This window comes from Homalodisca vitripennis, chromosome 2 (assembly GCF_021130785.1).
Source record: "Homalodisca vitripennis isolate AUS2020 chromosome 2, UT_GWSS_2.1, whole genome shotgun sequence".
NCBI lineage: Eukaryota > Metazoa > Arthropoda > Insecta > Hemiptera > Cicadellidae > Homalodisca > Homalodisca vitripennis.
The window spans coordinates 139678960-139698817 of record NC_060208.1 but is presented as its reverse complement, the minus strand read 5'-3'; the positions used below and the strand labels follow the sequence as shown (position 1 = coordinate 139698817).

The 19858-nt window shown below is 33.8% G+C and overlaps 1 protein-coding gene across 1 annotated transcript in view; it reads left to right on the top strand.

Moving 5' to 3' along the window:
- The first annotated feature begins 268 nt into the window (after positions 1–268).
- LOC124354822 (decapping and exoribonuclease protein-like) overlaps positions 269–19858 on the top strand; it is a 29496-nt gene continuing 9906 nt past the window's right edge. Inside the window, exons 1-2 of the mRNA XM_046805565.1 lie at positions 269–1005; positions 6672–6891. Coding sequence (XP_046661521.1) covers positions 625–1005; positions 6672–6891 — 601 coding nt within the window. The 5' untranslated portion in view covers positions 269–624. The remainder of the gene's footprint in view (positions 1006–6671; positions 6892–19858) is intronic.

Below are 19858 nucleotides of genomic sequence, written 5' to 3'. Positions count from 1 at the left end.
GTGTGTTGTAATTAACGTAGATTAAATCGTACATTAAATAAAGTTATATACATTATAAATAAAATTAAATCTCTATATATATCACCATAATGATACTTTATTTACTAACACATGGAAAATGACACAAAATAAATTAATTAAAAGCGTCATATGTTTCAAGTAAACATGTTACTTTATAATACATATTGATGTTTGTTACTTGCATTGTTGAATCGTTGGCTGCATTGGTCCCTAAAGATTCAGTATGTTTGATGTTAGATTATGTAATCACTTGTCAGTTTCGTCTGTGACTGTGACTGGATGTTTGTAACGTCTTGTAATCGCTTTCTATTTTGTTGTGTTTTTCTATGTAGATTATTCACAAAAGTTGTTACGTTTTACGTTGAATCGTGTTGTTTTGCATATTGTTGAGTTAATTAATTTACATACTCTGATTGTATGAATCAAAGTATCTATTTACAGTAATTTTAATGTTCAACTAATTTTGAAACCTCCATAAATTTACCTATTTTGAATAGTTGTGAAGTTTGGCTAGTGTGTATATTACTGTAATAAATTTACCATACAAAACAAATTGATTTATGTATATGCATTTCATTTCATATTTAACCTAGAAAGTTCGATATGGCATCAGACCGTTATTCTTATAATTCAAGCATAAGGAAACCAGAAACCCTTTTAAAGTTAGACCGAGTTGAAAGGACAGTTTCTCTTTGTAAAAGAACAGAAATCATACGAGATGGTAAAAAGTTTCCAGTATTTCAAAAACCTTGTGTTATTGGAGTATTTAGTGTTGACGAAAACAGGAGATTCCTTCCAAATGAGAGCCAATTAAAATATTTATACTGGAACAAATCTTTTGAAGAACCAACTTGTAAAAAAGTAAAATTTGACTTGAATGAAGGAATAAAACATTGTGTTCGTAAAGATGAATCAGTAAATGAAAAACTGGATCACATATTTTCTTGGCTTAGAGCAGAGGGTACTCAAAAAGAAGAGTGTGTAGTAAGTAGTGTATTTATTTATGATTAGCCTAGGCATAGGCTAGACTAGAAAATTCAATGGTACTAGTTTAACTGTGAAAGTGGTAGTCAGAAAATTTGATACTGACAGGGCCATTTCAAGGTATATATTTCAAAAATTGGTTAAACAGCCTATTACATTATTGGGTTGATGGCTGCAGTACAATAAGCATCCAACACTCGAGTAATCGATAATATCGAATCATCAAATAAAACGATTAAATGCTGTCAGACATGTTTACCATGTTAAGTAATTGTAAGTACTACGCTGCTCAAACTTAGTATAAACAAAGTTGTATCTACAATATAGGATAAAATGCATATATTTCTTTGACATATAAAAATAATTTCACTATAATAGAATCTTAACCCTCTGAGCGTCCATCGTCAATATTTTTGACAACTGGGACTGTACCTAACATCATCAACAATTTTACGATAAACATTCATCTCCTTCGATTCTTTTTACCCAAGCTAATACCGATCAACTCGCATTATAATCTATACTGTTCGAAAGCCCATGAGGTTTTCTTTATATTAAGTGGTCTTGGGATTTCTCGTTGTCTGTAACAAACGGTCTACATTGTTTTCATCAGCTTTTGTTTCTAACTCGTTGTTTGTTGTTACTAATTGTTAGAGATGATATTATTGTATGTAAATATGTTTATTTCTGTCTTAATGGGAAATTTGAGTAAGGTATGATAAGCGGACCCGGTTTTTTGTATCGAAGAATATAATCATAGATATACCTAATATTGACATCTCGAATCCTAGACTATCAATTGATATAAAAGTATATATAGGCCTATCAATTGATATGATATTGATTGATCAATCATATGTTCTAAATTAAAATATTAGTATATAGGAATATAAGAACACTCATAAATAATTAAGAAATTACATAAATAAACAAACCAGAACGAGATCGATCAAACAGGAAAACTCATAAATAATTATGAGCCACAATTCATATGGTTTATGTCATAATTATTGAATTGTTTATAATTATACATACGTAATTATATATTATTACGTGTATGTATAATTATTATTATTGTTGTTAAATATATACGGTACACGTATATATAATGGGTAGGATACGATAAGCGGACCCAGTTTTTTATATCGAAATTGGCAAACGATATTACTTAATCATAACCATCGATATAATCAATCGATACTGATTAATTATTTTGAACTATTAACTTACTTAAATGATCTATATCAACAGCTTTAAACACTAAATTAATACACGTAGAGTAACATTTAAATTTTACATTATTATATACATTACATAGTAATTTTAATTATTAAAAATGGGAGTCAGTTTTAGAAAACTACACGACATTGCTTTGAAAGATGATAAGACGTTTTTCGCGGCTTCAACATGTTGGACTTGCACTGAAAAACCCATTATGTAAAATTTATGGGAAAGAAACAACTGTAACTGTGAGAAGAGCAAATATGGTTGTTTTCAGTTTTCCTAATTTTGGTTATAATAATTTGTTTTATCACTGCAAATATTAAATTCATATTTTAATTTAAAACATATGATTGTTATTGAGGACTAAAGGTACTTTTATATTGATTGATAGTCTAGGATTTGAGATGCGAATATTAGGTATCAATGACTACATTCTTCGATATAAAAAACCGGGTCCGCTTATCGTACCCTACCCTTCATATGATTTTTGTCATAATTATTGAATTGTTTATAATTATACACATGTAATTATATATTATTACATGTATGTATAATTATTATTATTGTTATATATACATGTATATAATATTAATAATACGATTACTTGTATTAATTGAAAGTGTTTACAGCTGCTGATATAGATTAAGTGAATTGTTCAAAATAATTAATCAGTATCGATATCAATGGTTATGATTAAGTAATATCGTTTGTCAATTTCGATATAAAAAACCTGGTCCGCTTATCGTACCCTACTCAGAAATTTTGCTACAAATAGGCTATTCTAAATGTATTGCTGCTATATTCAGTATAATACTTTCAAAATCAATCAATCAATCAATCATTTATTTGTCATATAATTATTACATAATGTTGGAGCATAGCTCCTGTAATGTATGACATGTCAATTTTTCTAAAAGCTACTTAGTCTACTATTAATAAAATATATGATATAATTACATGCAATAGAAAATAAAAAATCTTTTCATCATGCTTTTTTAAACAGTTCTAAATTAAAATCTTCAATCTTATATGGACATGCTGTTATTAATATTGCAGTCAGAGAAGAAACAAAACGTAATAAGTTATTTTCTTTTTTCATCCCATCAGGTATAATATTAAACATTTTAATTCCCATGTAATAGGGAATCTTTTCTAACATAGTAAGTTTATGTATTGGGAATTTATAATTAGTTCTATATCTCGTGTTATAATTATGATTTATGATTGATGATGTAAATACTAGTGGATTCTTTTTTACAAATTTTAGAAGTTCCAAAATATATAGAGCAGGAATTGTCAAAATGTTATTCTTTTTAAATACTTCTTTACATGATTCTCTATATTTTAATTTAAACATGTATCTAATCACTTTCTTTTGTAAAACAAAAATTGAATTCATACAAATTGAGTTCTTACAAAAAGTAAGAACATTCTTATATAACTACTGCAAATAGGAAAAAATTTCAAATGTGCGCTTTTTTATAAAACTTTCAAATCAAATCAAAGCATTTATTGTCAGGATACAAAGAATGTATATAACAATGTCAATAATGATACATTAAACTAGCTTGTGAGATTTTGCACTACAAGAAAAAACTCATCAACACTGTAAATAGCAGATTTTAACAACCAACATTTTATGGTATTTTTGAAATTAGTCCTGCTCATGATCTTTACTTGCATGGGTAGAGCATTGAAAAGCTTGATACCCTGGTATTGAAAGCTGCATTGAGTACTAGTATAGTTACATCTAGGAGTTATTAAGTTATCTCTATTGCGTGTAAAATGATTATGTAAATCTCTTTGGTTGCTAAGTCTAAATAAATTATCTTTAACATACAACAATACATTTAAAAAAACATAGATGGACGGCAGGGTCAAAATATTAAAATTTACAAAAAGAGGTTTACAATGTTCTCTACTATGTACATTGCCAATTATCCTAATTGCCTTCTTCTGAAGTACAAACAGCTTATTTGCTAAATGAGAATGGCCCCACAAAGCAACTCCATAGGTCAAAAAACTATTTATATATGCATAATATACACACAGCATGTGATCAATAGAAATTACTCCACTTAGAGCCCTAATCAAAAAGATGCCCCTAGCAGTCTGAGCAGCCACATAATCAATGTGAGTTTGCCACTTTAGGTTTGACTGCAAATAGACACCTAAAAAGTTAAGACTCAAGTCATCATTGTCACTTGACCTACAAGACAAGGTGAATTGAGGTTTCATTGATGTTGTTTTGAATAGTCTCCAACCTTTCTTTTCTGATTGATTATTATACGATCAACCATATCAGATAGATTATGGAGGTGGAGGGGTGAGACCATTACCAGGTATAGCTGTGCTCCACATAGCACTCTGTTTTGAATTTTATTACATAAGATTGTGTCGCATATTGAATTGACTGAATGTCTAGCATAAAGTTTTGCTAGAAACTAGACCATATAGCTTCAGAGTTGAGTTCTATTATACAGAATAGTTTGTGATGATTGTATGAGTGATACTTAGATAAAAGTGACGAGATTTCAGACATTTACCATCGTTATATGTTACAAAAGGTATAAAACAATATTTCGAGGATTGGAATCCTCTTCATCAGGTGGGAGGTAGAGGGTTATTAATTCCTACAGAAATAAAGAACAGAAAGAAGAAAAGAAGGAAAAGAAAAAGATTCAAACTTACCCAAAAGCTGCTTGTAGTACAGTCTAGGCGTTCAGTCTAGAAGTACGAAAATTCAAGAGTACTATGACACGTCACACATGCACAGGTGAAAGTGGGATATTAACTAGGAAATCATATCGGCCCTTTATTCTGCACCGCTTCGTGTCGTCTGAAACGTCTTCGTGGGACAGGAAGGCGATGGTAAGAGGAGGAAGGGGTATAGGCAAGCCACTTCCGGCCCTATGTTTTGGTTCTAGACCTTAGTGTCATGGTGTGTGTAGAAGTGTTATTGGTTGAGGTTTGTTTAATTGATTACTGTTAGGTTTCCACGTTAGTTCTTTTTTTAATATTGGTATCCAAAGTGGCCTAACCTCAACCGAAGATTAACTTAGCAGGTGATCAGCTAATTTTATGTATAAAATCTTAATAAGTTTGCGTTTCAACAAATTCTCCTTGCAATATATTATGTTGGCTTCATCCCACTTCATGTGATGATTTTCAGACCAAGCATATGTTTGAACCCTTTTCGTTCCCTTCTTTTCCTCTCTCTGTTCTTTATTTTTGTTTGTATAATAACCCCCAATTGATGAAGAGGATGGTTTCCAATCCTTGAGAAGTTGTGTTATATCTTTTGTAACATATAATGATGGCAAAAGATATAAGGAGTGGTTTAGCCAATTAAAAGATTGCTGCTTTTAAGTAGAGAATGACCCGCAACCTGGCAAGCCCATTACGTCCAGAAATTTGTCAATCATTGAATGTTTTCACTGCTATCAACAAAAACAATCTTTGGAAGATGTAAGTTGGAAGAAGATTTTGTCATCTCAAAATCTGCTTATTGTAAAATTTTACGTAAAGATTTGAAAATAAACCATATTTCTGGTTGTTGCAGGGCTGCCACTCTTTACTAAAATGCAGCAATTTTGAATTGCTTAAACCAATTTATTTCTTAGTATCACCCATACATCAATGTCAAAAACTTTGTGTCTCAATGAGATAATCTCTTTGCTCAAGACTTCAGTCATAGTGAAACAGAACACAGTGACTCATGGAATGGGCTGAGAACAAAGAATGCCTAATGTTGGTCTCATAGGGATCCTCCCTCCATAGTCATGACCGATCTGAGACAGTCAGTTCTGTAATAATCAGCCAGCAAAGGGAGGCCGAATACCTTATGGACAAATCTTGTACATGAAAGTTAAAACTGTTCATACACTCTTTCAGGAAACAGCCTATATCCTGCTCAAAAGAAAAATGAGACTCTTGGTGGGGATACTTACGATACTTACAAGCCAGAAATCTCTCCGAAATTATCTAAGGAGAGACTATAACTGAGTAACTAAGAGGTCTGCAGCATAGCAATGAAGAGGAAGAGTCAGCAAGATACTTCTGGTAGAGATGTCCAACATCTTATGCATTGGGAAAAGTTAAAAGCTTTTTTTACCCAGCCCTTGTGCGTCAGAGAAGCAAGTTTTATAAAATTATTGGATTTGTTACAGAACAGTCAGCAACTTAAAGGGCACATATAATTAGGGGAACACATTATACTTGATACCATAATGCTGTGGGCTGCAATCTGTACACTCCTCAGAAAAAATATTAGTAAATGTAAGGAGATCTTATTGCTTTATTTTTTCCAAATGGTTTGAGGAAAAGTTTACCGTTGAATATGTCGCTGATAAGAATAATTTCAAATCATTTAAAATTTTGTTTTTATGTGTGAATAAAGTATGTAATATTATTAATTCTGATTTTGGAACACATTTTTTCAGAAAGCAGATGTGATATGTTTTCGAGGTCTCTTAACCACAATAATGAGCACACCGTATGAACAACAAGAAGGATGGATCATTTGTGCTACAAAACGGAACAATACAATCTTTCTATGTGCTTTTGATACAGAGAAGAGAATCAGAGAGAAGAAAAATGCCACTGAAAAACTAAAGACATTCCAGTCATGGGGATATAAGTTTGAGCAGTTTATGTTGGCAGGTAAATCTTAGAGTGGGTACAGATAGACTATTTTTGTGTATTACATATACAAGACTGTATATAGAGGTGTATTATTAGAATATACCAAGGAGTCCCACAGGGATCAATCTTGGGTCCTGTCCTTTTCTTGATTTATGTGAATAATATCCATGCGTCAGCCTTATATGGGAAAATCATTCAATACGCAGATGACACGACTCTCTGTTTCCGGGCTGATTCTCTAACTTCATTGGAGATTCAAACCTTCATTGATCTTAATTCCTGCATTCAAAATTTTCTGGTAAATAATCTCAAAACTAATCATGAAAAGACAAATTACATCAACTTCTGTTTACGTGGGTTGAATACTTATGAAACCCCAACAGTAATGATGGATAACATTGTTCTGGAAGAAACTGATTCTGCTAAATTTCTAGGAATACACCTAGATAAAGGTTTAACCTGGAAAGTTCACATTGAAAGTGTATGTGCTAAATTGGCAACTGGTATTTTTGTCCTTCGAAATTTATCAAAGTTTTGTACGTCTGATGTCTTAATGATGGCTTACTATGGATTAATATTTCCATACCTGTCGTACGGAATTTCTCTGTGGGGCAGTTGTGCCATATCAAACTTGGAAAGAGTATTCAGACTGCAGAAAAAAGCTGTTCGAATCATCGCAAAATTGAACAACAGAGAGTCATGACGAAGTGCCTTCAGGGAGCTCAACTTGCTAACTCTACCCAGCTTGTATATTTTAGAGACTTCATTTTACTGTCGATTTCAGTGTATATTGATGCAGGGCAGTGATGTACACAAATACGAGACAAGAGCTCGGGGGCGCTTTCGAGCCCGACAGCATAGAACAGCAGCATTTGAACGCCTCCCTTCTCAAGCTGGGATCAAATTCATTAACAATCTCCCTGAAACACTAAATTTAGAAACAAATCCAAAAAAATTTAAAACCCAATTAAAACACTACCTGGTGTCTTGTGCTTTTTACTCAGTTGGCGAGTTTATGGAGCACACCTGGGATTGATATTCGCGGCGGTGTTGCAATCCTGGGGGTTGATCCCACGAATTATGAGTTTTGTTTTTTTGTATGTGTATGAATGTGTGCCTGCGTGCAACTGTATGGAAAGTCGAGTGAATGGATTTAGTTTTTAAGATAAATACCGTAAAAAATTGGTATTATTGACTATTGCAATACAATGTAATATATATTGTCAACGCAATAAAATATATTCTATTCTATTCTATTCTATTCTATTATTAATGCAACTAAACTTATAAAACTGTTATATGGATCAAAACCTTATTGCCATTAACATTTAAAAACCAACATAAAAAACCGCTTGCAGCCGAGTAACACAATACATTTGTAAGTAAGCATTTACCTCACTGTAGTAATTTCCTTGTGTGCATCAGTGTTCAGGGGCTTTTTACACTCTTTACTAAGTAAAAGAAAGGTCTCAAAACATTCCAGCCTGTTTGAGAAGCTTTTTAAAAATGAAGTGCTGTAACTTTTACTACTACTCTCGCGTCATAAAATACAGATAACCTTGTTTGAACGTTGACCACAAACTAATTAGTGAGCGAAAATTGCGGGAGTTAAATAAAAATGTAGCTTGCTTATTTTTGTGTCTAGAAATAAATCAAATTGTTCACAAACATTAAATTTAGGTTTTATGTCAGTAAGAATGAAAAATAGTACCTGTTTTGGCGCTTTTCAACCAGACTACAATTTTGAACATTCATAAACAGGAAAACTTGTTAACCTATTTAGACCAAAGTTTTAAACAAGATATGTACAATAGTACTAACAAGAGATTGTAATTTAGAATTTTTGAATTATATAAATAAAAGTTGTTGTCGAACTAGTTGTTTGTGAACCATTTTAACTTTCATTCTCAGCAGGGTTCGGTAAAAATAATCGGCATTGGTCATGTTAATGAGCTTATAGTAATTATTTTGGTTTTAAAGGCAGTTTATTGTTATAAACACAAATTAAAACTATAGTTTTTAACACAACTTTAAATTAATTAAACAGATTTTGTTCATTTGCCGCAGCGTGCACGGTCCACTTGCATCCTTAAGTGCAAGAGGAAGCCTTAGTATGTTATCGTTTTAATATATTGGATAATATACTATCAGCTTTTTCATACGTGCTTTGGACCTCCAATTTCAAGTTTAAAAATGAATAATTTAACTTTCAAAATTGCAGTTTGTCGACCGGCGATGGCTTCATATTATATGATCTTAGTATCATTGAAAAAAAAATTTGTATCACTGTAAACTGATTTTCAAAATTCTATATTCTTTTCGCGGTTAGTTGTTCTTTCTCACTTTCATCGCAACTCTGCGAGAGCTTTTCTCAACAGCGTCGTATTTTCTCTGCTAGTTTTGTAAAACATGATCGCAGCTTAAACCCTGTATCAAAAACTCCATTACTTACCTACTGAGTAATTTTGGTATGACTGAGTTCCTATAACACACCAGAGTTTGTCATACTGTAGATGATATGGACTCTTCTTGGCACTATCTGAATGTGCAGGCACTATCTATAATCCAAATATCATATTGACAGTCTAAGGCAGTTCCGGCACAGCTGCTTATAGGAGTTGGAGTTTCAGCCAAGAGTAAGGCTGACTGAAACCCTAACTAGTTGCATAGTCAACCAGTTTTCCTCATCATTACTGGGTGTGTCCAGTATCATCTATTAGTATGTAGACTTTTGCCAGCAGAAACTGACTCAGTATCCCTGCAACTGATTTTCTTCTAATCACTGTCCTCATTTGTAAATTTTCAGCCTAGATGCTCTTGACATAAGCTAGAATCTTGTTACTTCATTGCCACAAGTAACAGTAAGTATGTTCTCAGGATCTTTGATCCTTAAAAGATAGCTTTGCTCCTCCAGAAGCTCTCTCCCCTTCCTGTGGGTGCTAGTTCCACCTGCTTGGCCCATTTTGCCATCATAGAGGGAGCAGTCTGAGGGTCTGATCCTAATATCAGGTCCGCTTTAACAAGGGGCCATACTTAAGAATTGTTCTTAAAATTATATCCATCCATTCTCAGAAAACACTACATAGATTTCTTTCTCTAATTCTGCAAAGAAGATATATGTGTCATTTTCTCATTTCATTTTGTGTCTTTTCATTGTCTATTCCAAATATAGTTGCTAAAAAAAGAGCTACATGGGACATGGTTTTTAGAAAGAACCTAAGTTGTACAAACACCTCTGGAAAAGTATTTTTAAATCCTCTCGGAAAATTTCAGCCAGCTCTTTGCAACTAGAGTAGTGGTATTCATCTTCACAAGTCAAAATAGTCAGAATCCAAGCAAACCTCCTAAAACAGTTTTTATGCCTTTGCTCCTGATTCTTGATTCTTCTTCAAGAAGGTTTTTGTTTCAGACACTTTCACTCCACCATTCCCTCAAATGTGTTACATTTACTTCAAGAACATTGGCTTGAATTGTTTGAGAAGAAAAACGTTTACTATGTCAGTCCTTTTGCTTTGTAGATCTGAACTCAATTCAAGAAATTTATTTACCTCTTCTCAGAAGGCAATTTGTGCGGGGTTTTATAATCTTTTTATTCTTGACAACATCAAGCACAGATAGTATTAACATCTTCAGACTTTTTTTTCAATTATTCAGTTCTTATCTAGATGTCAGCCAGTGCGGATCGCTCTTTGCCCGCTCTTATCTAGTACGGCCAGTCCTGTTCCGCCGTGTCACCGCCTGTCTTGCGTGCAGTCACTGTGTGCTATTACTATTTTTTATAATTTTTCTTTTCGAGTAGTATTAAGTTACAATTTCTAAATTTACAATTATGCCGGTGTGTACAAAGTGCTCTAACGACATTATTGATGCTGCACAAGTTTTGACGTGTGCGGAGTGCAAAGGACTGTTCCATCCGGGTTGTACACGTATAGATTCTATGGATTCTTTTAAAAAGTTATCTGTGCGTAAAAAGGCCGCTTGGAAGTGTGATGCGTGCGGATCTGAGACAGCATCTTCGGTGAGCCACGACAGCCGCGGGGATCCGGAGCCTTCTCTCTCCACGCTGCTGGATGCTTTTCAGTGTCTGGGTAAAAACCTAGGGTCGCAAATCACTAAAGTGAAGACCTGCATTGTCGGAGTTCAGAGAGAGTTGGAGGGGGTTAACAACACCATTGGAGCAATGCAGACAACCCTGACTTCTCTTGTATCCGAAAACGTAGTAAGAAAATCCGAGTATGCCAAGTTGGAACAGGAAAATAGGGAGCTCAGCAAGGGGATGGCCGAACTTCATAAACAAGTGCGGGAAATGGAACAGTATTCCAGAAGAGACAATGTCGAGATCGTTGGAATTCCGCTAACTCGAGGAGAGAATGTTCATAGTGTCCTCGGTGAGCTCGCAAAGGTCTTAAAACTGGACTTTAACAGACAGGATGTGTCAGTAGCCCACAGACTGCCTACGAGGGACGGGCAAACTCATCCCTCGATTATAGTAAAATTCATATCCCGAGACGACAAAATGGACTGGATGCGTGCAGCGAGGGAAGGCCGTGACAGACTCAATGCTGCGGCGCTTGTCGACTCTTGGCCTGCGACACCAATCTACATTAACGACCATCTCACACCTCACTTCAAGATGTTACTCGGCCGAGCCAAGAGATATGTAAGGGAGAAAAGGTTAGCCTTCGCCTGGACCCGTGACTGCAGAGTGTTCGCCAGGAAGACTGCACACCCGGACTGTCCTCCTACCTTACTCAGGACCCCAGAGGACCTAGACCAACTTTTATTGTAAGGAGGTAAATTAAGGTACGGTAAACCTGTTTTATTTTAAATAAGAACATTACAATTTGGTTTGTTCTTGCTTATCAATGAAATAGTACATTTTTTAGTTTATACTCTGCATTTTTCTTAATTTTTATTACTTGATCATTTATAATATTAAAACAAAACAATTATCAATTCATATTATTCCAATACAATCATATAGTAATTTCATCCCTTCATAATTCAAAGATATGATTTATTTTCTTTTAATACAGTATACAGTACCTTAAAATATACAGCCAATATTTATTTAACGTTTTATTGTTATTTTATTATTTTGTTAGTCGTAGGAGACTGTTTAAAATATTATGCAGATTTTATTTCTTTAAAATAATTTTAGAACAGTTTCTGATCATATAAAGAGTTATAATTTTATTTTATATTGTAGCTATGTTTTGAGGATTTAAGTTATGTTCTATAACAATTTTATCTTACGCTAACTCTAATTTAATAAGACATTATTCCATAACAGTGACATTTTATTTATATTACATTTATTTAAGCATTAGTTATTAATAGTAACAGATTGCTTGTAAACAGTATACTTTAATTAATTTGAAAGTAGCTGAATATATTATTTTTACAATAAAGTGATTTAAATGAGTTTATATACGTATCTATGTTTAAAATGTACGTTTTTTTCTATATTTCCTCACATTCGCAATTTTAACTTTCAACCTGATTACATTAAATATAATAGTATATTTTAATTAGTTAAACTTACATAAAGTGAACTGTTGTTTTATTTAGTACTTCAATGTTATTTGAATTAGTTACAATTTAAAAGAGAAAACCCCTTGTTATCATCACTAAAGGAAGTATTTTAAGCTCATATTTCATAGTTGTGTTGAAATTTTTCTACATGTAGGCAATCACTTAAATTTCTTAAATTTTTTAAATTTGATCTATTTTAGTATTACTGTATTGATTTTTTTATCTCATAAGCAATTCGTTTTATATTAATACTAAGTATTATATCTAATTCTAGTTGAATTTCTAGAACAATGTTAAATTTGTAACTTTGAGTATGACTTTGTGTGTTGAGTTGTATTTTATTTTATTTTGTACTGTTTGTAATGGCACGTGTTTAAATACTGCACTCAGTAAACTAACTTTTGTTTTTAATATATTTTTTTTTTTATTATTTATTTGTTTTTTTTTCTGAAACAAAACCATTAAAATAATCAGCGTGGTTGGCGATGCGGCGGCGGACGTTGTAGCGGATGAACGGTGACGTACTGCCACTTGACTTACTTGACAGTTACCGACGTGTTTACTGTGAACAATTTGACTCACACAATGACGTTAAGCAATACTTTAATAAATTCAGTACTGACACTAACGTTTTAAAACTGATCCATTTTAATATTCGCAGCTACTTTAAAAATATAGACAGTTTACTAATTTGTATTGAAAGTTTAAATATTAAATTTGACATTATTATTCTTACTGAAGCATGGATTGACAATTATAAAAGTTTAGTTTCTCTAGAAAGTTATGATATTTATAGCACTACAAACAATTGGAACAGAAATGATGGAGTGGTTATTTACTTGAATACTGAATTGCGCGGGGTTGTACAACAGATTACTTTGGGGGAGGCGACAGGACTGCAACTGAACTTTGAAACTGACGGTCGACCTTACAGTGTACTGGCGGTGTACCGCAGCCCGTCGATGAACTGCAACTTGTTTTTGGACGACTTACAACAGTATTATTCTAAAATCAACGAAAATACGACTTATATTTTTACAGGCGACACAAACATAGACACTTTAACATCTAGTAAAAATGTAAATGAGAAAGACTTATATTTAAATATCCTATACGGAGTAGGATTTATAGAATGCATTAATAAACCCACAAGAGTAACAGAACAGTCTACAACTTGCATTGATCATATTTTTATAAAACACTCTGACTGTAATGCTGTAACTGCCGGAGTTCTAACTACTGACTTGACTGACCACTACGCGGTGCTGGCCGGGGTGGAGCGCAGAGCTCCCCGCACCCGTCTTAATAGTGACATTGACACTTACCTGGACCATGAGCTACTACAGAAACTGTTGGGGGAGCAGTCATGGGACCACGTGCTGCAGCAGGAAGACGTTAACGTCTGCTGTGACATATTTATACAATCTCTTGAAGATCTAAAAAATTTATCTCTTAAACCGAAAAGAAACAGTACGCGCAACAAAAAGCTTAAACCATGGATAACAGTAAATCTAATTCAATCTATCAGAAAACGAGACAAACTTAGTAAAACATTAAAAAGGCAACCATTTAATGATACGCTAAAAAATTATTTTAAAACTTATAGGAATAACTTAGCGAAAGAGATAAAAAAGACAAAGGCAGCTTATTATAGAGAAAAAATTACAAATTCATCGAACTGTCCAAAAATGTTTTGGAAAGTTATCAATGAAATTAGCGTTGGGGCACGATCCAAAACCCCATTCCCCATTCACAACTTCCTGCAGGCTTCAGATCATGGGGGCGCTGAAGTTAAGGCTGTGGCAAACTCTTTTAATATTTTCTTTTCTAATGTAGGTTCACATTTAGCAAAGAAGTTGCCGCAGTCCGCCGACCCGCCCCTCGTGGATGATGCCGCCTATAGAACCGATCATGTGTTCCGGCTAATGCCGGTCACAGACAGCCAGGTGGAGAGATGCGTTGCCGGATTACGCGGTGGCTCTGCTCCCGGGGTCGATGAAATTCCTACATTTGTTTAAAAAAATAATATTAAGAATCTTTTACCACCGATCAAACATTTAATCAATCTCAGTTTTATCTCAGGAGTTTTCCCAAACAAATTAAAATTAGCCAAAGTAATACCTTTGTATAAGTCTAATGATAAATCCGATATGAACAATTACAGACCGATTTCATTGCTAGGTGCGGTCGGTAAAGTACTGGAGAAGTGCGTAAAATCTCAGTTTCAAAATTATCTTGAAATAAATAATATTATATCAAAATCTCAATTTGGATTTAGGCCAGGTAAAAATACTTCTGACGCCCTTTTTGAAATCAATAAACTTATAATAGACGCTTTAAAAGAAAATTATAAATCATTACTTCTTTTTATTGATCTAGCCAAAGCTTTCGATTCTATAGATAGAAATTTGTTATTTAGTAAACTTGAATGTATTGGAGTCCAAGGGATGGCCTTGAATTGGTTCATAAGTTATTTAAGCGGTCGAAACCAAGTTGTGTGTATAAATAATATTAGCAGTGAACCTCAGGAAGTAAATTATGGAGTGGTTCAGGGAAGCACGTTGGGTCCTTTATTATTTTTAGTGTATATAAATAACCTAGATAAACTGAATCTCACAGGAAAACTACTCCCGTTTGCAGATGATACAGTGGTAATTCATAGCGAAAAAACTTGGCATGAAGTATATGAAACTGCTTCCCAAGAATTAAATTTAATACATAAATGGTTTTCTGACAATATGTTAACTATGAATGTCAGTAAAACAAAGTGTTTACCGATCGCACTACGCGCTGCGAGCGGGCCACCTGCGGACCTGCGGCTACTGCTGCACTCGTGCGGTGACTCTCTCAATACTGCATGTGATTGCCAGCTGATAGAGAGGGTGGACCAGTACAAGTATCTCGGTGTAATTATTGATGCAAAACTCAAGTGGGAACCTCACGTTAATTGTATAAAGTCCAAATTAAGGAAATTAATCTATATATTTCGTCAATTAGGCCAAACTCTATATTATAATGAGTTAAAAACAGTTTACTTTGCGTATGTACAGTCCATTTTACAATACAGTATCATCGCATGGGAGGGGCCTACAAAACTACATTAGAACATTAAATGTTATTCAAAAATCAATAATAAAAGCAGCTTTTAATAAACAAAGACAATATTCATCTACTCTGTTATTTATGGAGACTGATATTTTTACAATTAGGCAGTTATTTATTAGGACTGTTCTGGTCTACACCTACTCTCATAAAGATGCCGTCCTCACCCCTATTGTTCACAGTTACCCTACAAGAAACGCTGTGAGTGTGGGCTTGCAGGTCCCTTTAATTAAACTGTCTATTAACCTCACTAACACATACTATATCGCCAACACACTGTACAGACACTTGCCCTCTGTGATAAGGGACCTGCAGGACGAGCCTGTTAGTGGCTTCAAGCGACTGGTCACTGCCTGGCTTCGTATGATCGGTCCGGACGGTGCTGAGGCCCTCCTCTCCCCCACTTACCGTTACCAATGAAAACAACGAAATCATTGCTATTACTAACTTTACCGATACAGTCATTAACTTCCACTCATTACTGTCATCCGTGCGTCATCGTCTCTGAGATAATGTATTTTTTGTTTGTCCATCTTCATTTGTTTTTACCGTGTTTTATTTAAATGCGTGCTAAGACAGCATATTCTAGAATTTTTTTTGTGTGATTTTGATTAAATGTTATACTTTAAATTATGTATAGACTGTCAAGTTTTTATTTTTTATTTAAAGTTTCCTTTAGTTCATTTCTGTTTTTATTTATTTATTTTTCATTAACATATAGCATTTCTTATTTTATTATTTATACTTTGTACATTCTAGATTTGAACTGGACAGCACGCACAGACTTTGTTCTATGTGCTGTCAATTTTCATGCATTAACATGTACAAGTGTTGGAAATTTATTTTTGAAAATAAATTTATTTGATTGATTGATTGATATATCTAGATTTGTCAGTAATTAGTTAGCAGGAGTTAGGCTTTTAGAGCATCCACCTGGCTGACCACTAATATGACTGACATAATTGTTTCACAGAATAATCGTTTTTTAAAGTAACCCAACAATGAGTGGAAGATGAAAAGGGATTTTTTACTGCTTGAACAAGTTTTAAAATCTCAATAGCACATTCAGATGTTTCAACAGCCAGCAATAACTCCAGCCTAGTTTAGTGACTATACAGTACAAGGAATGTTTATTATAGCCAGTTTTTATGAAGACCGGAATATCCCCCAAACAAATAAATAGTATCATCATAGCTTTGACCTCTACAATTTTTAATAAAAGACCAACATTTACAAATGTGTTATGATAGGTATAGAAAATCCTCACATTCACATTACTGTGTTTAGCATGAATTTCAAAAATCGTTGTACAAGTTTACCTTTGCTCTCAGTCATGGCAACTGTGTTTTGGGAATATAACATACATTTTTTTAATCCAGCACAGCTGGAACGGGTGACATTGTCAAGATATAAAATAGAACTCAGTATTACTATCAGTTATGAAACATCGTCAAAGGTCTAATGTTATTAAATTGTATCACATAGATACTCTTCAATCGAGTAATATTTATTTTCTTAAGATATCTGAAACTTTTATTTTAAATTCATTGTCTTTTTATATTGATTTAAATCTAGTAGGCAATTTATTGTATAATTTTCTTCCAAAATATTGTGGTGAACTCTCAAACAAACAAAGTCTATGAATTGGAAAGTGCAACATATCTCTATTTCTTGTATTACAATTAAATTATGGTTATAGTGATTTGCAAAAGAGCTCAAAATTCTGCTTTGCAAGCAATAAGCATCTCAGCCCATAAACCGATGGACAGGTTAACAGATTTAAGTCAAAATATTCTTTTGCATGAAGTTCTTCTTTTGGAAAATGTCATAATCCTTAAATATTTCTTTTGGATTTTGAAAATGTCTGCCAGCCTACCAGAACTTCCCCAAACTTCAATGCCATATTGCATAACTAAAGCAAACATAGCATGATAAATCATAAGTTTTGTTTTTAAGTCAACAACATTTGTTAAGATTGACATCTGGAAACAAGCAGAGTTAAGCTTTCTTCCCGACATTTGAAAATATTCAGTCCATTTGAGATTTGAGTCTATGTGGATTCCTACAAAACTTGCTGATTTCAAAACTTCAATGCGTTGACTCTCTAACTTGATGTTAAGTTCAAGATAGTTCTGGCTTTGAACAGTTAAAAAACCGACTAATTGAGTTTTAGTAGAGTTCAATTTTAAACCATTTGTTGTAAACCATCTTGATAATTCAAAAAGAGTCTTGTATCAACCTATGAAGGCCAATACTTGAAGGCTTGAAGTGGTTCATAATAAAAGACAATTTGATGACAAAAGAAATCTTGCTCCTCATTGAGAATGCAAGGCCTCACACTGCTGCATTGACTCAAGAAATTATGGAATCTTTCAACTTTTAAGTTGTGAATCACCCACTGTGTAACCCCAACTTTGTGTCGAGCAGTTTCTATCTTTTGTATAACCTGAAATATTATCTTGAAGGTATGTAGGCACTGTATGAAAAATCTTTAATAGTTGTAAACTTAATGTCAGAACCGGATGAACATTTCTTTAAAGAGAGAATCCAAAACTTAGTTTTAAGTTTTGGGAATGTTATTGTAATAATAATAGTGCTTTTATATGAGTATTTCCTTGTAATTATGGAGAATCTCTTGGTGTATTTACAGTTAATTGACTGCCCATGTTTAGTGAAATGGAGACAAAATCAACTACAGTAGAGCCTTGATTATCTCGCCTAATATGGCTCATAGCAAGCCATATGATAAAAAGGCCTAATAATTCAAACGTTAAATACTTAAACACTCCATCCATCTCGATTTGGGACATGTTAGTAATTTTAATGGAAAGACATTATATCTCCCATCTACAAAGCACAAGGAAGTTAAGCCAACCAGCCAACGCAAACAATAAAATTGTGTGGTTCACACTTAACTCTCTACCATACGTAGGACTTGAACGCATGGCTCAGATCAACTTGCACTGCTGTAAGATCTTCCACAAAGTACTGCGTTCTAGCAGCGGTATTTTTTATTATTACAATTGTTTTAGTATGAGCAGACTATTTTGTTTGTTCCTATACCTTTCTGTAATAAAGTTTTTATTGTAAATTTTGGTTAGTTGAGCAGAGAAACATGGCCGGGTCAAGTTGTACGCTTCGTGACAAAAATATTGATTTTGAAATGTGTTGTGATGGTGAGGATTCTAATAGTAGTGATATTGTTGACAACATTGTTCTGAGTGAACACAGTAATGTCAGGAGTGATAGTAGTGGCGGTTAGTCTGTGTAGATAACCTTGAAACTGCTTCTACCCAACCAACAGCTCAGGCTCGGCACCGCCATACTCTATCTCCTCCTTACCATTCTATCATTTATTTCTTTAAATATTTACATTACTAATATGAATGGTAAATAAAAAAAGAATACTAAAACCTGCTTGGTGTAGCGAATTAGTAGTTGTAGCGTGAGCACCGGGATCTATTATAATTAAGTAGGAGAGGGTTTAATGTAATTTTAAACGCATTGATTGCGGTTAAGCCTGGTCAATAAATTGTTGAAGAATTTAGCGTTTAATCCTTGTTCCATTTTAGTTTATGCACTTACAGGGTGACAATTAAGTCTGGAACCTCTTTTTTAATTTTTGAACCACAATAGAAAGAAATACCAAAGTTCACATGTGCTTACTGGTGATAGTAACGCACACATCTGCCCAATTACCGACCGGATAATCCCTTTGAGGGGACGGTCCACGAGGAGTCAGACAAAATCTTAAACAGCAGCATAGGTCAAGTTTGGTATCAAATTAAAGGTCTTACTTAGCAGAGTACAATGCCGCAAACCGGACTTCAAAAGGTGGATTCATTCAGTAGTTATAGCTATTTGAGTTTTAAAACAATTGAACAATGTAAATTATTAAGTATTACAAGTAACACCAATTTTTAAGTACCTGTGATCAAAGTAAGTGTTCAAAATGTTCCCCTCCCATCCCAGTGTGAACTTTGACCCCCAAGTGAACTTTGACTGCAACCGTTGTTATCAGTATTTTGTTAGGAAGGTAACAGTTCAGTTGCACTGAAGCTTTCAGCGGATTTAGTTATGCAGATGGAATAATTTTCAGTCATTAACAAGTTTTAAAATTGGTTATTAATTTGTTTATTTACCGTTATATCACGTAGTAAGCGTGAAAGGATAACTCTTTTAATGATGCATGGGTGGGGAGATAATGAAAGATCATATGAAGCAGTTAAAAATTTATTCAATGATACTTTTCCAGAGAGATATCCTATCTCTAAGTCCACAGTAATAAAGACAGTGGCCCGTTTTGTAGAGACTGGTAGCGTTAACGATCGTGTCAGAACTGGAAGAC